This window comes from Centropristis striata, chromosome 14, assembly GCF_030273125.1.
Source record: "Centropristis striata isolate RG_2023a ecotype Rhode Island chromosome 14, C.striata_1.0, whole genome shotgun sequence".
Taxonomy (NCBI): Eukaryota; Metazoa; Chordata; class Actinopteri; order Perciformes; family Serranidae; genus Centropristis; species Centropristis striata.
This window is the reverse complement of record NC_081530.1, coordinates 35,137,972-35,160,294: the sequence shown is the minus strand read 5'-3', so window position 1 is coordinate 35,160,294 and position 22,323 is coordinate 35,137,972. Positions and strand designations below refer to the sequence as shown.

The following is a 22,323-nucleotide window of genomic DNA, read 5'->3' as shown; positions in this document are numbered from 1 at the left end:
GTACATTCAGGATTATCGCGTGTTCTCGCTACCTCGGGTGTATACGGCTGGCTCGCTACACTGCCGTTCCGCGCACGGTGGGAACTGACGCCGGGCAGAGGACGGAGCAAACCCGCGGCGGAGCCGTTCCGCGCCCGGTGGGAATCCCCAGTAAGGTTGACGTGTGGGAGAGCGCACACACGGACCGTATAGCCGTGTTTCGACTACCACCGGGAAAGTCTCATGCCACACCCTCTCAAATGTCCGCTTACTCTGCGTGTCTCCACAACAAGTTAGCCCCCAGAGCGATTTAGAGACTCTGGAGGTGACATTTGGTTTTCGCCATCGTTAACTGTGCACAGCATGATCATAAACAAAGCAGCATGGCTAATTATTATGCAAAGTGTCTCCGCTGATCATAAACATAGTGATCGTGATTTAACGGTACGCGCTAACTGCGCACAGAGTGTCCGGTGCTTGTTGTAAACAAACAGATCGCTAAGTGAACACCTCCTGTAGCAGCAGCACATACACACTGTACTGCTACAGAGCTAACTGCTGCTAACGGCGGCTCTTCTTAACGAGTCGGTCGCTGGATTTGTCTCCAGTCACTTTCTTGAGAAATAGTAATGACTTGGGTCTAAAGCACGCTCGCCGATGAGCCGCCTTCTTCTTCTCCGGAAGGCGGCTATACGCTATCCATCGTAATGCTGCCCTCCCCGGTCATATCCAGATCTAACTAAGGGTTTTTGGTGTTTTTTTTTTTTTTTTTTTTTTAAACATGATTAAAAAAAACAAAAAACCCCGAGCCAGATTTCCGGCACCGTGCCGGAGGTCTTCAAGCCCTGCTAGTGTGAGACACTGTTTTTAAAGTAGTTAGAGGTTTTCTCGCCTATTTTTTTTTTTTAAAGATTCTTTTTTTTGCATTTTTATGCTTTATTGAAAGTGATGTAATGAAAGGGGGTGATAGAGGGGAAGACATGCGGCAAAGGGAGATCAGGCCGGATTCAAACCCGGCTCCGCCGCAGCAAGGACTCAGCCTTAGTGGTAAGCGCTCTACCAGTGTGAGCCACCGGGACGCCCCTTCTCGCCAATTTCTGATACAATACTGATAACCAGGGTTAAACCACAGGTTACCTCGCTGACCCTCAAATCCTTCTTCGTTGTACAGACCTCTGGATTTACATAACAGGGATAACTGGTTTAGGGATTTCTGATAACCAGGGTTAAACCACAGGTTACCTCACTGACCCTCAAATCCTTCTTCGTTGTACAGACCTCTGGATTTACATAACAGGGATAACTGGTTTAGGGATTTCTGGCTCCAATTAAAACATAGCATGCCTATCCTCGTACCACAAACTGAAGAAGGGACAACTTTCAGGCAACTTTGGTAAACTAAGAATGTTTTTATTTTGTTTTTCTGTTAAAAAAAATAAAGTTGTAATTGTTACACTTCTACAATTAAATATGGCATTAAAATATCAGTTTGTGAACTTTCGTTTTGTAAAACAAACAAAAATACAAAATCTAAAGATGCTCAATGGATATATAAACATCAAATTTCACCCCCTTCCCCACAAGAGATCCCAACATATTTTGTACAAAAGGATTCCTAAGATCATCTAGTTTCATACCAATATGTGATGATCTTCTCTGTAGCCTTCAAACTGAATCCGTCACACCCTCCAAAAGGTCCAAGGGGTTAATAAAAAGGCTTTCATTGTCACTGATGAGGACCTTTTACTAAGAATTTACAGCAGACAGAGTTGTGCTAGTTTACTTCCAATCACCCCTATCATCAGTCTCAGGTTCAGGAGAATCTCCAGTATCCTCATCAGTTTCTGGTTCATCTGGATTTGAGTTTCTGGCTGCTTCTGGTCTTCCACAGTCCTCTCCATCAGCTTCTGTCAGCATCTCTTCATGTGGGCTGCTGTCTAGAGGCTCTGCCTCTTTGTTCTCCTTAGTTTGATGAAACTTTGAGGACGACCGGCCAGCCCATTTATGATTTTTGACCTGTGAACTACAGGCAAATCTTTTGCTACAAATACGGCAGCTGAAATGTTTCTCTCCTCTGTGAACTCTCACGTGTCTTAAGATCCCAACTTCCATTGAAACGTTTACCACACAATCTCTCCTGTGTGGATTCTCATGTGTCTCTTTAAAGTTGCACTCCATGTAAAAGTTTTCTTACAAACTGAGCAACTGAAAGGTTTCTCTTCTGTGTGGAGTCCCATGTGTGACTTTAAATGTTCACTCCGTGTAAAGGTTTTCTTACAAATTGAGCAGCTGTAAGGTCTCTCTCCTGTGTGGAGTCCCATGTGTGACTTTAAATGTCCACTCCGTGTAAAACTTTTCTTACAAACTGAGCAGCTGAAAGGTTTCTCTCCTGTGTGGAGTCTCATGTGTGACTTTAAATGTCCACTCAGGGTAAAGGTTTTCTCACAAACTGAGCAGCTGAAAGGTCTCTCTCCTGTGTGGAGTCTCATGTGTGACTTTAAAGTTACCCTCCATGTAAAAGTTTTCTTACAAACTGAGCAGCTGAAAAGATCCTCTCCTGTATGGAGTCTCATGTGTGACTTTAAAGTTCCACTCCGTGTAAAAGTTTTCTTACAAACTGAGCAGCTGAAAGGTTTCTCTCCTGTGTGGAGTCTCATGTGTGACTTTAAATGTCCACTCCATGTAAAAGTTTCCTTACAAACTGAGCAGCTGAAAGGTTTCTCTCCTGTGTGGAGTCTCATGTGTGACTTTAAAGTTCCACTCTCTGTAAAAGTTTTCTTACAAACTGAGCAACTGAAAGGTCTCTCTCCTGTGTGGAGTCTCATGTGTCCCTTTAAAGTTCCGCTCTGTGTAAAAGTTTTCTTACAAACTGAGCAGCTGAAAAGTTCCTCTCCTGTGTGGACTCTCATGTGTGACTTTAAATGTCCACTCCGTGTAAAAGTTTTCTTACAAACTGAGCAGCTGAAAGGTCTCTCTCCTGTGTGGAGTCTCATGTGTGACTTTAAAGTTCCACCCCGTGTAAAAGTTTTCTTACAAACTGAGCAGCTGAAAGGTTTCTCTCCTGTGTGGAGTCTCATGTGTGACTTTAAATTTCCACTCTCTGTAAAAGCTTTCTTACAAACAGAGCAGCTGAAAGGTTTCTCTCCTGTGTGGAGTCTCATGTGTGACTTTAAAGTTTCACTCAGTGTAAAAGTTTTCTTACAAACTGAGCAGCTGAAAGGTTTCTCTCCTGTGTGGAGTCTCATGTGTCTCTTCAGATAGCTCTTGTAGCTAAATCTTTTCCCACACTCAGAGCAGCTTAATTGTTTCTCACCAGCGCAAGATGAGGAATATCTGACAGGACCTCCATCTTTTTTCAAACAGTTCAAACCTGACTGAGGTTCTCTGGTGTCCTTCCAATCAGCACTGTCATCAGTCTCAGGTTCAGAAGAGTCTGCAGGCTCGTCACCAGTATCAGGTTGTAAATGTGGCTCTGGATCAGAGTTCCTGTCTGGTTCTGGTCCTCCACAGTCCTCTCCATCAGCTTCTGTTTCCATCTGTTCAGTTTGTGTTTGATGAAGCTGTGAGGACTGAAGTTTCTCTTCATCTTCTTCACTCTTCACAGGGACAGGAGTGAATGTGAACTTGGTGATATCAGCCTCCTCCAGCCCCTGAAGCTGCTCTCCCTCCTGACCGGTCCAAGGTTCCTCCGGTTCCTCTTTAATGTATGGGGGCTCTGGCTCCTCCTGGTCCTGGTCCAGACTGCAGCTCCTCTCCTGCTGCTCAGAGGGAAACTCTTCTTTAACCACCAACAGTTGCTGGAAGTCTGTAAAGAAGGGTAAAGACACACAGAGGTTTATGATTAAGATTAGATTAAGATAACTTTATTAATCCCACAATGGGGATATTCAACCTCAGCATTTAACCCATCCTTTTTTTACACATAAGTGAACACACCATGCAAGGAGCGGTGGGCAGCACATTACTGCGACCGGGGAACCGAAGACTTTCCAGTTACAAGCCCGATTCCTAACCTCTGGGCCACGGACTGCTTTGCATGGAATGCGTCTCACTGTTCACCACATGGTAGTTCATGTAAAAACCAATTAATTACTTTGTCAAAGACACCTTCTGGAGCTAGACGGAGAAGTTTGTGGTTGCAAGCCAATATATATATGGAACAAACTCCCAGAAAACTGCAGATCTGCTGCAAATCTCAACTCTTTAAAATGAAGACAAAAGACTTTTCTGTTTGCCACTGCCTTTACTGCACTAGAACTTTTATCAGCTCACTTTCAATTTTCAAATGTTATATTTGAACACTTAATTATTTTTTCCCAAATATTTTATCTGCTTGTTTTTAGTCTTTTATCTGCTTCGGTTTAGTCTTACATTTTTATTTTTGAATGTCATTCTACATATGTCTCTTTTAAATGCTTTTAATATTCTGTGTAAAGCACTTTGAACTGCCCAATTGTTGAAGGAGCTATACAAATAAACTTGCCTTGTTTTCATATATTGGTCATTAATAGTAGTTGTTTCTGCAGACTTAAAGTAAGATTTATAAACATGGAAGCAGTTCTTCTGTCCGTAACACACACAAATCCTCAGACAAACCTTGATGTTCAGCCTCTCTAACTTTGGCCGTTTAAGCTATTTTTGGTCCTTTACCATCCAGACACTGACTACAGATCAGGAAATCTCACAGCATTGTTAAAGGTTAGATAACTGCTGTAAGATAATCTATCTTTTGCTGACAAACCATGAAAATAACCAGGAAAAACATCAACGATTATATTATTTTGACAATTGTACCGCTGGTAACTCTGGGTCCAGCAGCTAACTGTCACTTTCTGCCACCAATTAGGCTCCAACAACAAAATACTTAACATACAGTAACTAAACTGCTCTGTTTGACTGAAGTACAGTTACTAACCTTCTCTGTGTAACTGAAGTAAAGTAACTAACCTGCTTTGTGTAACTGAAGTAAAGTAACTAACCTGCTTTGTGTAACTGAAGTAAAGTAACTAACCTTCTTCATGTAACTGGAGTAAAGTACCTAAACTGCTCTGTGTAACTGAAGTAAAGGAACTAACCTGCTCTGTGTAACTGAAGTAAAGTAACTAACCTGCTATGTGTAAGTGAGGCTGAGGGTTAAAAATAGCGTCCAGTAGTTTCTGTTGTCGCTCGTTCTTCTCTTTTGAACGATGAAGTTCCTCCTTACACTCCGCTATCGTTCTTGCAAACAGCCCAAATATCTCTTCAGCAGCCGCAGTCAGTCGCTGCTCCACCAGCGCTCTCACCATTTGGACTTGTGGATCTGGTCCTCCACAGTCCTCTCCACCAGCTTCTGTTTTCAGTTGTTCAGTTTGTGTTTGATGAAGCTGTGAGGACTGAGGTTTCTCTTCATCTTCTTCACTCTTCACAGGGACAGGAGTGAATGTGAACTTGGTGATATCAGCCTCCTCCAGCCCCTGAAGCTGCTCTCTCTGCTGACTGGTCCAAGGTTCCTCCTGTTCCTCTTTAATGTATGGGGGCTCTGGCTCCTCCTGGTTCTGGTCCAGACTGCAGCTCCTCTCCTGCTGCTCAGAGGGAAACTCTTCTTTAACCACCAACACCTGCTGGACGTCTGTAGAGAAGGGTAAACACAAAGAGAGTTTTATGATTAAGATTAGATTAAGATTAATTACTTTATTAATCCCACAAAGGGGATATTCAACCTCAGCATTTAACCCATCCTTTGTTTACACACAAGAGAACACACCATGCAAGGAGCAGTGGGCAGCACATTACGGCACCTGGGGAACCAGTGACTCTCCAGTTACAAGTCCGATTCCCAACCTCTGGGCCACAGACTGCTTTGCATGGAATGCGTCTCACTGTTCACCACATGGTGGTGCAGGTAAAAACCAATTAATTACTTTGTGAAAGACACCTTCTGGAGCTAGACGGGGAAGTTTGTGGTTGCAAGCCAATAAAACGGACGGACTGGACCGCTGAAATCAGAAATTCTCATATATATATTTAATAACATTTAATTGTCTAGAGCTATTGTTGACTTCAGATTCCTGCTCTAATGTAGCTGATCATCACAGGTTACAGCAGCACTTCTATTAGAAGTTGAGCTGTGGGTCTGTAAGAAATGAGCTCTGTGTAAATATGAGAATTTCAGATGATTTCAGCGGTCCAGTCCGTCCGTTTACTGGCTTGCAACCATAATCGTCTCAGTCTAGCTTCAAAGGGAGTCTTTGACAAAGTAATCAATAATAATGAAAGGCAGTTTTTTCTATTCCTGTTTTGACATCCAACAACACAGCCAGACATCATTACCCCAGAAACTCTTCTGTTTCCCTCTTTTTTCTTATAGTTTCAATAGATCGGTTATTATTAGTAGTTGTTTCTGCAGATTTAAAGTAACATTTACAAAGATAGAAGCAGTTCTTCTGTCCGTGACACACACACACATCCTGACTTGTAAATAAAGTAACCTGTTCTGTGTAAGTGAAGTAAAGTAACTAACCTGCTCTGTGTAACTGAAGTAAAGAAACTAACCTGCCCTGTGTAACTGAAGTACAGTAACTAACCTTGTAGAACCTGATAATGTAATAAATTCCCGTTAATGTAATAACCCCGTTAATGTAATAAAAATCTGCACTTGAGTCCATTGAAAATGTAATAAAACCTGATAATGTAATAACTTCCCAATAATGTAATAAAGTGCATTTCCCAATAATGTAATACACATTTAACCAATAATGTAATAAAGTATTACATTAATGGGAGGTTATTATATTATCAGGTTAGCCTTCATTTGGCAAGTCCTGATAATGTAATAACTTCCCGATAATGTAATAAAGTGCAGCAGACCACCCATTACTTGAGTTCAAGTGGTGGTACTGTGTAGGCAACTCTAGCTCAAGAGCTCTAGCGCCACCAACAGGTCAAAGTTTAATGTTTATTAACTTTTGACCCGTTCATCCGTTTTTCACAAACGAGGTATCCATTACACACGAATGCATTCAACAGCTTCTTGAAATCTAAAGGTGCTTGGCTGTGACAACCAATCACACTTTATGGCTAAGTCGCCAAACAGGAAGTTAGCCTATTTCTCAGCAACCCTTTAACATATCTTAACCAAACTTCGTATATTGAGTCATGACGTCATCCTGGGAACACCTAAACAACTTGGTGACCTTTGACATCTAGGGGGCAGTGCAATATCGTACATGTGTTTTAACTCCATATCTTCACATAAGTGGATTGCAAACTTATTTTTCAATGTCTGGTGATATTGCCAGACCTCTCCAAGTAGCTCCAAAACTATTTTGCACATCAGAATTTGGCTGCCATTCTGATCTTTGAGCATCCTGGTGTTAAACTTTAACTCTTATTGACATTAAACAGGCTTAGAACCTAGGAAAAAAAACCTGGTCTCAACCAGCCTCGGTGCCATCCACTATACATGCCCCTTCATCATTGCTTGCAGCTTTTATACGTTTTTGGAATGGATTATTTTGTATTTCAAACTATATGTAACTCCTTGTGCCTAGTGCTTTCAGAACATTTTCACATAATCAACAGCAATATTAGGCTACAAAGCACTGCTCAAACAGTGCAGTGACACTTTACTTTTTACTAAGTACATAGGTTGGATACATTGTATTAGGGACCCTGTAAAATAAAGTGTTACCAACAGTGTTCTGAGCTCGTTAAATATCACTGGCAAATTGCAGTGGACTCCAAATGCAACAATTTTGTATTTGTTTATTTATTTAATTTCAACACACAACAAAAGCAACCTATCCAGAAAAGCAACCTCATTTTAGAGCCACCATTTTAGAACTTCTTTGTGGTTGATGTCTTCATCATGGCTATTTTGAACATGGATTTGAACTTTCTTTCAGCATCCATATACTGAACTGGTGTATAATCCATAAACCAATAGCAAATAGACAATGTATTATCGATATTGCATGTGAATATTATATGAAATAACTTCACTAACCAAAGCCTCATTTGCCCTCCATGTTTTAGTAGATAGATTAATTGAAGTAAATATAGAATATAAAATACATTTTTAATAATAAAAGGGACTTTATACACTGGACAGCTATCGATGAGCCTTTCGTACCAGCATGTAGTTAGAAAAACTATGTAGGTAATGCAATACTTGAAATGTAATACTATATTTTTGATTATTCGTATTAGTAGTAATAATATATTACTGGAGATGATTAAAGACACTAAAAGTAGTAATAATAATAACAACTAGAAACGACTAGAGTGGATGCAATATACTGGCTAAAATGTTGCTATGTTGCTGAGCTCATTGAGCTAGCTGCTTAATTTGAAACATGTGCATCAAGGAATATAAGGAGAGACCTTTGACCTTCATCATCAAATCAATTAATCTTTAAGTCCCTACAAACACTCATACCAAATTTGAATCACTTGCACCAATGCATTCTAGAGATACTGCACTCAAGATGATCATGGCTGTCAGAGAGCCAAATGGTTTTGAATTTGAAAAAGCTGTTTGACACATTTGTTCAACTTGGTCTGAAGATCATATGCCAAGTTTCATGAAGATTGGACAGAATATGTGGCCCACCAGAGGTCAAAGGTCACCAGATCTTTTGGGTCATATGATGATGTCATGATGTCATATGTACCAAGTTTGGTTAAGGTATGCTAAAGGGTTACTGAGAAATAGGCTTACTTCCTGTTTGGCGACCTCACCATCAAGTTTGATTGGCTGTCACAGCCAAGTGTGTTTGAATTTCAAGAAGATGTTGAATGCATTCATGTGCCATGGTCTGAAGATCATCTGGGCCAAGTTTAGAGAAGGTTAGACAAAATTTGTGATAAGAGAGGCCTTTTAAAGGTTTTTGATCAAATCAAAGATGGCGGAAAATTCAATATGGCCGAAAAACCCAATTGAGGATGCATTGAGCTCGGATTGGCCCAAGGGTTCCAGTGATACATCCTTTGAGAAAAAGGGATGAACGGGTCAAAAGTTAATAAACATTCAACTTTGACCTGTTGGTGGCGCTAGAGCTCTTGAGCTAGTGTTGCCTACACAGTATCACCACTTGAACTCAAGTAATGGGTGGTCTGCTGCACTTTATTACATTATTGGGAAGTTATTACATTATCAGGACTTGCCAAATGAAGGCTAACCTGATAATGTAATAACCTCCCATTAATGTAATACTTTATTACATTATTGGTTAAAAGTGTATTACATTATTGGGAAATGCACTTTATTACATTATTGGGAAGTTACTACATTATCAGGTTTTCTTACATTTTCACTGGACTCACTGGAGTGCAGATTTTTATTACATTAACGGGGTTATTACATTAAAGGGAATGTATTACATTATCAGGTTCTACAAACCTGCTCTGCGTAACTGAAGTAAATTAACTAACCTGCTCTGTGTAAGTGAAATAAAGTAACTAACCTGTTCTGTGTAACTGAAGTAAAGAAACTAACCTGCTCTGTGTAACTGAAGTAAAGTAACTAACCTGCTCTGTGTAACTGAAGTAAAGTAACTAACCTGCTCTGTGTAACTGAAGTAAAGTAACTAATCTGCTCTGTGTAACTGAAGAAAAGTAACTAACTTGATCTGTGTAATTGAAGTAAAGTAACTAACCTGCTCTGGGCAACTGAAGCTGAGGGTTGAAAACAGCGTCCAGTAGTTTCTGTTGTCGCTCGTTCTTATCTTTTGAACGACAAACTTCCTCCTCGTACTCTGCTATCGTTCTTTCGAACAGCCCAAATATCTCTTCAGCAGCCGCAGTCAGTCGCTGCTCCACCAGCGCTCTCACCGTTTGGACTTTAGACATTTTTCACACAGTGACACCAACTCTTTCTCAACACAAACTCCGTCAGAAACACAGTTTGCTCTCCATCAAACAGTCACTCTGACTAGCGCCGCGGTGCTAACCAGCTAGCATGCTAAGCTAACTTGAATGTGTTTGTCGTCTACCGGGAGATGAGTCAGAGGTAAAACATCCAGAAAGAAAAGGTGAACAGCACAAAGTCCATTCAGACAGGTTTATCCGGACACACAGAGGCTCTGACGGATCACAACACAAACTTTCTCACTAACAATAAAGAAACTGCTACTAACTGCCGTCTTGATTAAACATCGTGAAGTTAGCCGCAGTGAAGACGACAGCTTCCGGGGCCGATGAGACGATGGGTTTCAAAGTAAAAGTCCAAAATTTCTGAAACGACAGACTTCCTCTTAAGTTATTAAATTATTATTATTAAATTGATATGCAAGTGAACAACATACTGATCAATTATCTAGTGAAGTATTAATGTCTGCTACCTTATTAAACAAGAAAGTCATTTTAGAGAATTCTAAATATCCAGAGAAATTTTCAGTGTGAAACACCAACCTCCCACATCAGCTGACTGCTACAACGATAATCGTTGAGGTGTTCAGTAGGAGATAGTTCTTAGACCAGATCTTTATATTCAGATTCCTGTCCATTCCTAATGCAAGCCACAATAGCAGTGTTGGTCCGAGTACTTCTGGATGTGGCAGGACTCAGAGTTGTATTTGAAGTCTGCTGTATACAGTTTGAACATGAATGGAGCCAGAACAGTCCCTTGTGGAGCCCCTGTGCTGCTCATTAATGTTCCAGAAACACAGTTCCCCAACCTGAGATACTGTGGCCTTCCTGTCAGGTAATCAGTGATCCAGGAGATAAAGGAAGATCCACTCCCAGCTCTGTGAGCTTGTTTTTGAGTATGTTGGGTTGGATGGTGTTGATTGCGCTTGAAAAATCAAAGAACAGGATTCTCACATAATGCCAGTTTCCTCGAGATGAGCAAGGGCACGGTGAGGCATATATAGAGGACAGCATCGTTCACTCCCATGTGTTGTTTGTATGCAAACTGCAGGGGGTCGAGGTTGTCTTTGACCTCAACTCTCAGTAGGCGTAGAATCAGCCGCTCCAAGCTCTTCATGATATGAGATGTGAGGGCTACTGGTCTGTAGTCATTAAGCTCAGCTGGACATTTTATTTTTGGGATCGGCACAATGCAGGAAAAGCAGTAACTCTACTGTAACCGCAGCTACAACGATACATAAAGTAATTCTACTGTAACTGCAACAACGATACATACAGTAACTCTACTGTAACTGTATCTCTACTGTAACTGTATCTACTGTAATTGTAGCTATAACTGTACATACAGTAACTCTACTGTAACTGCAAGGTTCCGTTTGGTGACATTATTACAATGTTACGACTCAACAGATATGAATTTATATCTAATTCTTACTGCTAAGAATCTGTATGGATCATAGATGGACTGTTGACTAGTGTGAGACACTGTTTTAAAAGTAGTTAGAGGCTTTCTCGCCAATTTCTGAAACAATACTGATAACCAGGGTTAAACCTCAGGTTACCTCGCTGACCCTCAAATCCTGCTTCGTTGTACAGACCTCTGGATTCACATAACAGGGATAACTGGTTTAGGGATTTCTGACCCGAATTAAAACATAGCATGCCTATCCTCGAACCACAAACTGAAGAAGGGACAACTTTCAGGCAACTTTGGTAAACTAAGAATGTTTTTATTTTGTTTTTCTGTTAAAAAAATAAAGTTGTAATTGTTACACTTCTACAATTAAATATTGTATTAAAATATCAGTTTATGAACTTTCGTTTTGTAAAACAAAAACAAATAAAAAATCTAAAGATGCTCAATGGGCATATAAACATCATATTTCACCCCCTTCCCAACAAGAAATCACAATATATTTTGTACAAAAGGATTCCTAAGATCATCGAGTTTCATTCCAATATGTGATGATCTTCTCTGTAGCCTTCAAACTGAATCCGCCACACCCTCCAAAAGGTCCAAGGTGTTAATAAAAAGGCTTTCATTGTCACTGATGAGGACCTTTTACTAAGAATTTACAGCAGACTGAGTTTTGCTTGTTCACTTCCAATCACCACTGTCAGTCTAAGGTTCAGGAGAATCTCCAGTATCCTCATCAGTTTCTGGTTCATCTGGATCTGAGTTCCTGGCTGCTTCTGGTCTTCCACAGTCCTCTCCATCAGTTTCTGTCAGCATCTTTTCATGTGGGCTGCTGGCTGGAGGCTCTGCCTCTTTGTTCTCCTCAGTTTGATGAAACTTTGAGGACGAGTGGCCAGCACATTTATGACTTTTTGCCTGTGAACTTGAGGCAAATCTTTTGCTACAAATATGGCAACTGAAAGGTTTCTCTCCTGTGTGGAGTCTGAAATGTCTATTCCGAGCCGAAGTATGACTGAAATCTTTACCACACACTGAGCAGCTGAAAGGTTTCTCTCCTGTATGAACTCTCATGTGTGTCTTCAGATCAGAACTTCGATTGAAACTTTTACCACAAAATGAGCAGGTGAAAGGTCTCTCTCCTGTGTGGAGTCTCATGTGTCTTTTTAAAGCTCCACTCTGTGTAAAAGTTTTCTCACAAACTGAGCAGCTGACACATTTCTCTCCTGTATGGAGTCTCATGTGTGACTTTAAAGTTCCACTTTCTGTGAAAGTTTTCTTACAAACTGAGCAGCTGAAAAGATCCTCTCCTGTGTGGAGTCTCATGTGTGACTTTAAAGTTGCACTCCATGTAAAAGTTTTTTTACAAACTGAGCAGCTGAAAGGTTTCTCTCCTGTGTGGAGTCTCATGTGTGCATTTAAAGTTCCACTCTGTGTAAAAGTTTTCTTACAAACAAAGCAGTTGAAAAGTTTCTCTCCTGTGTGGAGTCTCATGTGTGCCTTTAAATTTCCACTTCGTTCAAAAGTTTTCTTACAAACTGAGCAGCTGAAAGGTTTCTCTCCTGTGTGGATTCTCATGTGTGACTTTAAAGTTCCACTCCGTGTAAAAGTTTTCTTACAAACTAAGCAGTTGAAAAGTTTCTCTCCTGTGTGGAGTCTCATGTGTAACCTTAAAGTTCCACTCTGTGAAAATTTTTTCTTACATATTGAGCAGCTGAAAGGTTTCTCTCCTGTATGAGAGACCATGTGTCTCTTCAGAACGTGCTTGTAGTCAAATCTTCTCCCACACTCAGAGCAGCTAAATTGTTTCTCACCAGCACTAAATCTGGAATCTCTGACATCTTTTTTCAAACAGTTCAATCCTGACTGAGGTTCTCTGGTCTCCTTCCAATCACCACTGTCATCGGTATCAGGTTCAGAAGAGTCTGCAGGCTCGTTGTCCATATCGGGTTGTAAATGTGGATCAGGATCAGAGTTCCTGTCTGGTTCTGGTCCTCCACAGTCCTCTCCATCAGCTTCTGTTTCCATCTGTTCAGTCTGTGTTTGATGAAGCTGTGAGGACTGAGGTTTCTCTTCATCTTCTTCACTCTTCACAGGGACAGGAGTGAATGTGAACTTGGTGATATCAGCCTCCTCCAGCCCCTGAAGCTGCTCTCCCTCCTGACTGGTCCAAGGTTCCTCCTGTTCCTCTTTAATGTGTGGGGGCTCTGGCTCCTCCTGGTCCTGGTCCTGGTCAAAACTGCAGCTCCTCTCCTGTTGCTCAGAGGGAAACTCTTCTTTAACCACCAACAGCTGCTGAACATCTGTAGAGAAGGGTAAACACACAGAGAGGTTTATGATTGAGATTAGATTAAGATTAATTACTTTATTAATCCCACAATGGGGATATTCATCCTCAGCATTCAACCCATCCTTTTTTACACACAAGTTAACACACCATGCAAGGAGCAGTGGGCAGCACATTACTGCACCTGGGGAACCAGCAACTCTCCAGTTACAAGCCCGATTCCCAACCTCTGGGCCACGGACTGCTTTGCATGGAATGCGTCTCACTGTTCACCACATGGTGGTCCAGGTAAAAACCAATCAATTACTTTGTCAAAGACACCTTCTGGAGCTAGACGGAGAAGTTTGTGGTTGCAAGCCATTCAACGGACGGACTGGACTGCTGAAATCATCAGAAATTCTCATATAAATATTTAACAACATATTTAATTGTCTAGAGCTAATGTTGACTTCAGATTCTTGCTCTAATGTAGCTGATCATCACAGGTTCCAGCAGCACTGCTATTAAAAGTTGAGCTGTGTGTCTGTATGAAATGAGCTCTGTGTAAATATGAGAATTTCAGATGATTTCAGCGGTCCAGTCCGTCCGTTTACTGGTTGCAACCATAGTTGTCTCTGTTTAGCTTCAAAGGGACACTTTGACAAAGTAATCAATAAGAATGAAAGGCAGTTTTTTTTCTATTCCTGTTTTGACATCCAACCACAGAGCCAGACATCATTACCCCCGAAACTCTTCTGTTTCCCTCTGCTTTCTTATTGTTTTCACAGATCGGTTATTATTAGTAGTTGTTTCTGCAGATTTAAAGTAACATTTACAAACATAGAAGCAGTTCTTCTGTCCGTGACACACACATATCCTGACTTTTAAATAAAATAACCTGCTCTGTATAACTGAAGTAAAGTAACTAACCTGCTCTGTGTAACTGAAGTAAAGTAACTAACCTGCTCTGTGTAACTGAAGTAAAGTAACTTACCTGCTCTGTGTAACTGAAGTAAAGTAACTAACCTGCTCTGTGTAACTGAATCTGAGGGTTGAAAACAGCGTCCAGTAGTTTCTGTTGTCGCTCGTTCTTCTCTTTTGAACGACAAAGTTGCTCCTCGTACTCTGCTATCGTTCTTTCAAACAGCCCAAATATCTCTTCAGCAGCCGCAGTCAGTCGCTGCTCCACCAGCGCTCTCACCGTTTGGACTTTAGACATTTTTCACACAGTGACACCAACTTTTTCTCCACACAAACTCCGTCAGAAACACAGTTTGCTCTCCATCAAACAGTCACTATGACTAGTGCCGCTGTGCTAACCAGCTAGCATGCTAAGCTAACTTGAATGTGTTTGTAGTCTACCGGGAGAAGAGTCAGAGGAAAAAACATCCAGAAAGAAAAGGTGAACAGCACAAAGTCCATTCAGACAGGTTTATCCGGACACACAGAGGCTCTGACGGATCACAACTCAAACTTTCTCACTAACAATAAAGAAACTGCGACTCGCTGCCGTCTTGATTAAACAGCGTGAAGTTAACACAATGAAGACGACAGCTTCCGGGGCATAGAAGTTGATGGGTTTCAAAATAAAAGTCCAAAATTTCTAAAATGACAGACTTCCTCTTACAAACACACAGGAAGATAAATTATTAAAATAGACTCAATATATTTCTCAATGTTGTTGCTTTCATGCTTCCAGCCACAATAAGGGTAATAAAAATAATAAAATAAAAATAAAAATAAAAATAAAAATAAAAATAAAAATAAAAATAAAAATAATAAGAAGAAAAAGGGAGACTTCCGGAACGAGGTGACCAAGATGGCCGCATAGTGGCATAGCTCTGATAACGTGTTTTAATTATTTCTTTAAAAAACCCTTAACACTGCTATCATCTCATAAAGAAGAAGCGACGAGGTCATGCCAAAACCAGCGGGAGGAAAACTTGTGAACGTTTCACTCGTGGACGAAAGACGGGCACTAATCCAATGCAGTTGAGCCCTCCGAGCAGCATAGATGCTAACACGGCGAGTGCTAACATGGCTAGCATAGAAGATGTGTTGGGCGAACTTAAGTCACTGCGGTCAGACTTTGGACACGATTCAATGTTGTTGAACAGAAGCTGGTGGGTATGACAAATACTCTGGCGACACTGAAGGATGCAGTTAATGAGATAAAACAAGATGTTGCGAACAATACAGCTCGCATTGACCAGGCGGAGACCCGCATTGATGAGACAGAAACGGCGCAAGGCGAAACTGAAATAGCCCTGAGATCGGCTGTCAAGCGAATCGCTCTTCTGGAGGCAAAAGCCGATGACCTAGAGAACCGGGGGAGAAGGAAGAATTTGCGTATCTTTGGGTTACGAGAGGGAGCAGAGGGGACACGGCCACTCATTGACTTTATAAAGAAAATGTTACCAACGTGGCTCGGGCTGTCACCTCAAAAGACATTCACGTTAGAGCGAGTTCATCGTACACTGGCTCCCGGGAGACCAAACCACAACAGAGCTGTGTTGGTGCAGTTCTTATTGTTTCAAGAGAAGGAGTTTGTCTACCGGGAGAGCAGAAAGAAGGACATTAAACATGACGGGCTAAAGATCACGTTCGCTCAGGACCTCTCAGCCGAAACGGTACGTGTCCGGAAAGGATTTCAACCTGTGATAAAGAGCTTTATCGACATCAATGCTTTCCGGGGGTTCCAATACAACCCGTGCAAGCTGAGGATTCTGCACAGCGGCAAGATCCATCTGTTTGCAACACTGCAGGAAGCAGAAGATTTCTACAGGGGACTCCCGCAAGCAGCAGCAGTTATCAACAAAAACTGAACTGTCAAAAAGTCCTCAAGGTGCAGTAGGGACTGAGTGAACTCATTCAGGAGCTACTCATATCATTAACAGGTGAAATCTAGAGCATATAACATGCGTCCTTTACTTTCTTCTATTGACAGTTACATTGCGCACACTTACTGAAGTGAGTGGGTTTAGAAATATCTCGAGTTGATGTAGGCAGTTAAGATTTAAGTTCTAAAAGATAACGTTATGCTATTAATAAGGGTTAATAAATTACTTTTAAATTACACGGTTGAAGGTTATTGTTATGGTGGGAGTCACGTGGACTAGTTGCTCCTCAATCTCTGTGGATCAATGTTCTTGTAATCCACTAAATTCAAAGGGGAGGGGTGTGCATTCCATAGGAGAGAATGTACTTGTTCAGTGGGGAAATGTTCAGTGTTACTTTGAGTGTATGTGTGTGTATGAATGTATGGGGAAGTTGCACCACTATTGTCATAATGTTATTTTATTTATTATTATTATTATTATTTTATTTCAAGATCCTAAATCATCCTAGGTAATTTAGATACAGCTAGAGATCGAAACAACTAAGTAGTTTAAATATTATTGTTACAAGTTGGAATGTCAGGGGATTGAGAAAGCTGATCAAAGTGAAACAAATTCTAAACAGGTTAAAATGTTTAAAATGTAAGATTATATTCATTCAAGAATCACACTTAATTGGATCAGATATTCACATATTGACCAAAAGATATCCTGGCCAGTTATTTCATGCTCCCTTCACTAGTCATGCTAGGGGGGTTGTCACTTTAATTCATAAATCTTTACCATTTAAAAAATCAAAACTCATCATAGATCCAGGCGGGAGGTACATTATAGTACAAGGAACTATTCTGTCACAAAAAATTAACCTTATCAATATATATGGCCCCAATGAAGACTCACCATCCTTTTTTGAAAAAATATTTTTAACAGTCTCTTCTTTAGAGGGCCTGTATATTATGGGAGGGGACTTTAACTGCACCATGGACCCAGCTCTAGATAGATCTTCTCAAAAAGATAACACTCATATCAAAACGAGAAAGCTACTCAACAACTATATACAAGATCTTAGATTAAAGGACATTTGGAGGGCCACAAATCCTACTAATAGACAGTATTCATGTTTCTCAAGTCCTCATAAAAGTCATTCCCGCATTGATTTTTTCTTAATATCCACAGAGCTACAATCATGTGTAGAAGAATGTTGGTACAACAGCATTGTGATAAGTGACCATGCGCCGGTCTCTATGAAAATACAATTAGGTAAAAATGAACAGCATCCAAAAAGATGGAGATTGCAAACGTATTTGCTTAAGGATAAAGTATTTATTCAATTTGTGGGAAAATGTATAGATGATTATTTTGAAAACAATAAGGAAGAAACCTCAGCCAGTATAAGATGGGAAGCTTTTAAAGCTTATATAAGAGGAGAGATAATTAGTTACACAAGAAAAAAACAAAAAATATAACCAAGAAATACTGATATTAGAACAACAAATTAAGACCTTGGAAAATGAATTCTATAACAGTAATGATTCTGAAAAACTACTTCAATTAACGGTCAGGAGAGCTAAATATGATAAATTGACGACTGATAAAGTGGCAAAAGATTTATTGTGGACTAAACAAACATTTTATGATCAGGGAGAAAGGGCAGGTAAGCTATTGGCATGGAGAATTAAAAAACAGCAAGCAGAGAGAGCAATCCTTAGTATAAAAACAGCTGAGGACAATTTGACGTCAGTCCCAATAGAGATAAACAAAAGCTTTAGAGCATTTTATAAATCGTTATATCAATCAGAGTGTAACCCAAATGATGAAATCCAAAATACTTTTCTAGACAGACTACCATTTCAAGCTCTATCAGAAGAAAATAAATTAACACTTGACAGTCCACTCACAACCAATAACATACTAGAGGCTATAAGTGACATGAATAGTGGCAAAGCGCCCGGACCAGATGGACTACCGGTAGAATTTTATAAATTGTTCAAAAATAAATTGATGCAGCCACTACTAAATATGTTCAGAGAGTCTTTTGAACTAGATATTCTCCCAGAATCATAAAGATTAGCTACAATTACTCTTATTTTAAAACCCAATAAACCACCAACAGAGTGCTCGTCATATAGAGGAATTAGTCTCATGGGATGTGATACGAAAATATTATGTAAGATACTCTCTAAAAGATTAGAAAAACACATGCCAAATTTGATTGTTGACGACCAACAAGGTTTCATTAAAAAAAGACAAGGTTATCACAATATTAGACGCGTTTTAAACATATTATTTGAGAAACATGATACAAAAGACACAGCAATACTGGCAGTTGATGCTCGTCAAGCATTTGACAGGATAGAGTGGAATTATGTTTTGAAACTCCTGCCAAGATTTGGATTGGGAGAAAAATGTATTCAATGGGTTAGATTGTTGTATACAAGCCCTACAGCACAAATTCTTACTAATAATAATGTCTCAAAACCCTTTAATTTACAACGCTCGACCAGACAGGGATGTCCGTTATCCCCATTATTGTTCACGCTAGCTTTGGAACCTCTGGCCATTGCAGTGAGAACTCGTGAGGGAATATCGGGTGTCAACATTGGAGGACTTAATCATCTCATTTCACTTTTTGCAGATGATATAATATTTTTTCTGACAGATCTTAATAATACCATCCCGAACTTGGTGAGATTAATTGAGGAATTTGGTGAATTCTCAGGTTCTAAAATCAATAACACAAAATCTGTACTTATGTTTCTGAACGAAGAAGATAGGAAAAACCCGACTATAAACACTGAATTTACAATTGCTAGAGAGGGTTTTAAATATTTAGGTATTACAATTACTTCAAACATTAACAACATGGTCTCTGCAAACTATAATCCCCTGGTAGAAGAGGTCACAGAAACTCTAAACCGATGGTCTAATTTACCCATATCTATGATAGGGTGAATAAATATTATTAAAATGACAATTTTGCCTAAATTTGTATATCTCTTTCAGACAATCCCCTTGCCATTACCACCTTCGTTCTTTGATAACTTAAATAAGGTATTAAGTCAATTCATTTGGAATAATAGGAAAGCAAGACTACGTCTTAAATTATTATACTTGCCCTATGAAAGAGGGGGCCTTCAGGTTCCAAATTTAAGGTGGTACTATATGGCAGCACAACTGACATCAGCTTCGCATTACTTTTGTGTAAAATCGCCTCCAGCTTGGGTAAATATCGAACAACAATCTTTTCCAGAATTACCAATATGCAACTATCTTTATTCCGCAGATTTACATAAACTGATAAAAAAGACAAAAAAACCCTTCTTGAAAAATACTATTATTGTATGGCATGCATCACATAAACATGTAGGAGAATCTGTAACTTTGTCCCAGTTTACCCCTCTATGGAATAATGACCAGTTTATACCTGGCATAAAAGATGGAGGATTCAAATTATGGAAAATAAACGGCATCCAAGCAATCAAGGATCTGTATATTAATGGAAAATTGCTTACATTCAGTGACCTATCTGAAAAATATAATATTATAATACTTGCAGGTTAGACATTTTTTGTTATCTAGATCCAAAGAAATTATGTCTATGCCTGAATTATCATCAATTGAACAAATTGGAAAATGGGCAGAGAAGGGCTTATTGTCCAAATATTATAATCTGATTATGTCAAATTCCAAGGACTCTGCAATAAATATATTAAACGCATGGAGAAAGGACATGCGAGAAGACATAGACGAAGCAGACTGGAGCGAGGCCTGTCTAAAAGCCCAAAGACAAACTATAAATACGCGGCTCAAGTTAATACAATTTAAATGGTTAACAAGGTTTTATATAACCCCTGAAAAACTTAATCGTATGTCAAGTCATATTCCAGATACATGTGTTAAATGCCAATATAATAAAGGTACTCTTATTCACTGTCTGTGGGAATGTTCAAAGATACAAAGATTCTGGAATGAGGTTATCAATTGTATGTCTAAGGTGTTTAGAGTCAGGATTCCCTTCTGTGCAAAACTTTGTATACTGGGAATTTATCCCAAGGATTTTAAACACACAAAGAAACAGACTAAAGTGTTGGACTTTGGACTTTTGCATGCCAGGAGAGCTATTGCCTTGAACTGGAAGAGCATGGAGGCTCCTTCTATAAAACAATGGAAAAAAGAACTATCAGAGTGCATCGGATTAGAAAGATTGACTTACATTACCAAAGGAAAGCTGAAGGAATTTGTACAATTGTGGGAACCATATCTGAACATTATAGCATCTGGAAAATAGGGTCATAACATTTAAATTATCTTTATTATCATTATGTGTATATGTTTACATGTATGTATAAGTATGTATATGGTTGTGTTTATAAGAATATATGTATGTACATGTTGTTTAGATATGGATACGTGTGCAATGCATACATGTGTGTGTATGTGTGCTTGTATGTATACATAGGCCTATATAATTTCGTGCAAATCTACCTGGTGTGAATGGGTGTGTGTATGAAGGTTTGGGTTCGCTCTGCATTCTTTATGTTTGTTATCATTTACTTTTGTTTGTTTGAATTTTATTGTAAAACTTGAAAACTAATACAAAATATTGTTAAAAAAATAAATAAAAATAATAAAAATAATAATAATAATAATAATAATAATAATAAGAAGAAGAAGAAGAAGAAGAAGAAGAAGAAGAAGAAGAAGAAGAAGAAGAAGAGGAAGAAGAAGAAAGTTTTAAGAGCACCTCACTGCTTTCACATTTATTAATGTTGCAGCTAAAATTATTCAAATAAGGCATTTAACCAACAGTTTAAAATGGACATCACCCAATCAGGATAAAGCAAAAAACATAACATTCTGTTTTAGAATGGAATTATACAGTATTTCATATGTAAGGGAACATCAGAGTGATTAATAATATAGTGAAGTATTTATGTCTGCTACCTTATTATACAGGTGAGTCATTTCAGAGAACTCTAAATATCCAGAGAACTTTTCAGTGTGAAACACCAACCTCACACATCAGCTGACTGCTACAACAATACACACAGTAATTCTACTGTAACTGCAGCGACAACGATTCATGCATGACCATTTCTTTAGTCTTTAAGGAGTTCAGTTTTAGTATCTACTGTAACTGCACCTACAATGATATATACAGTAATTATACTGTAACTATAGCTACAATGATACAGACAGTAAATTTACGGTAACTGCAAGTATAACAATACATACAGTAACTCTACTGTAACTGTACGGTTCCGTTTGGTGACATTAATACAATGTTACGACTCAACAGATATAAATTTATATCTAGTTCTCTCCGCTGAGAATCTGTATGGATCATAGATTGACTGTTGACTAGTGTGAGACACTGTTTTAAAAGTAGCTGAAGCTCAGAACAAATCCTGGTCCTGCATCATGAATTACCATGGTGACCTAGCCAGGTTAAAAGAGAAACCGCCTTGGAGACACTGATAACCGGGGTTAAACCTCAGGTTACCTCACTGACCCTCAAATCCTGCTTTGTAGTACAGGCCTCTGGACTCACATAACAGGGATAGCTGGTTTAATAATAATAATAACATATTTTATTTGGAGGCGCCTTTCTTGGTACTCAAGGACACCGTACAAAAAAGATAGAAAATATACAGCAATAAAATACAATAAAATATACATAATTAATAACAATACAATAGATAGATTGGACAGGGTAATTGTCATCAGAGGGAATAGGCAGTTTTAAACAGATGTGTTTTGAGTAGTGATTTGAAATGGGGGAGTGAGTCAATGTTCCTGAGTTGGGGTGGTAGTGAGTTCCAGAGGCGGGGAGCAGAGCATTCAGCCGCTCTGCTCCCCGCCTCTGGAACTCACTACCACCCCAACTCATGGTGGTGAGACGGGCGGAGGGGACAGACAGGTGTATTGAGGAAGAGGATCGGAGGGAGCGGGAGGGAGTGGGAACATGGAGGAGGTGGGAC

At 39.5% G+C, this 22,323-nt stretch overlaps 2 protein-coding genes across 2 annotated transcripts; both read right to left on the bottom strand.

Moving 5' to 3' along the window:
• Positions 1–1,720: 1,720 nt before the first annotated feature.
• LOC131984815 (gastrula zinc finger protein XlCGF57.1-like) lies at positions 1,721–5,349 on the bottom strand. Its single transcript, XM_059349794.1, has 2 exons — positions 5,087–5,349; positions 1,721–3,784 (listed from the first exon to the last, which is right to left on the bottom strand). The coding sequence occupies exons 1-2, from the start codon at positions 5,262–5,264 to the stop codon at positions 2,100–2,102; spliced, it is 1,863 nt and encodes a 620-aa protein (XP_059205777.1). The 5' UTR covers positions 5,265–5,349; the 3' UTR covers positions 1,721–2,099.
• Positions 5,350–11,579: 6,230 nt separating this feature from the next.
• Positions 11,580–15,014, bottom strand: LOC131984823 (gastrula zinc finger protein XlCGF57.1-like). Its single transcript, XM_059349802.1, has 2 exons — positions 14,532–15,014; positions 11,580–13,542 (listed from the first exon to the last, which is right to left on the bottom strand). Exons 1-2 carry the CDS (start codon positions 14,722–14,724, stop codon positions 11,948–11,950), a joined length of 1,788 nt encoding a protein of 595 aa, XP_059205785.1. The 5' UTR covers positions 14,725–15,014; the 3' UTR covers positions 11,580–11,947.
• Positions 15,015–22,323: the final 7,309 nt, after the last annotated feature.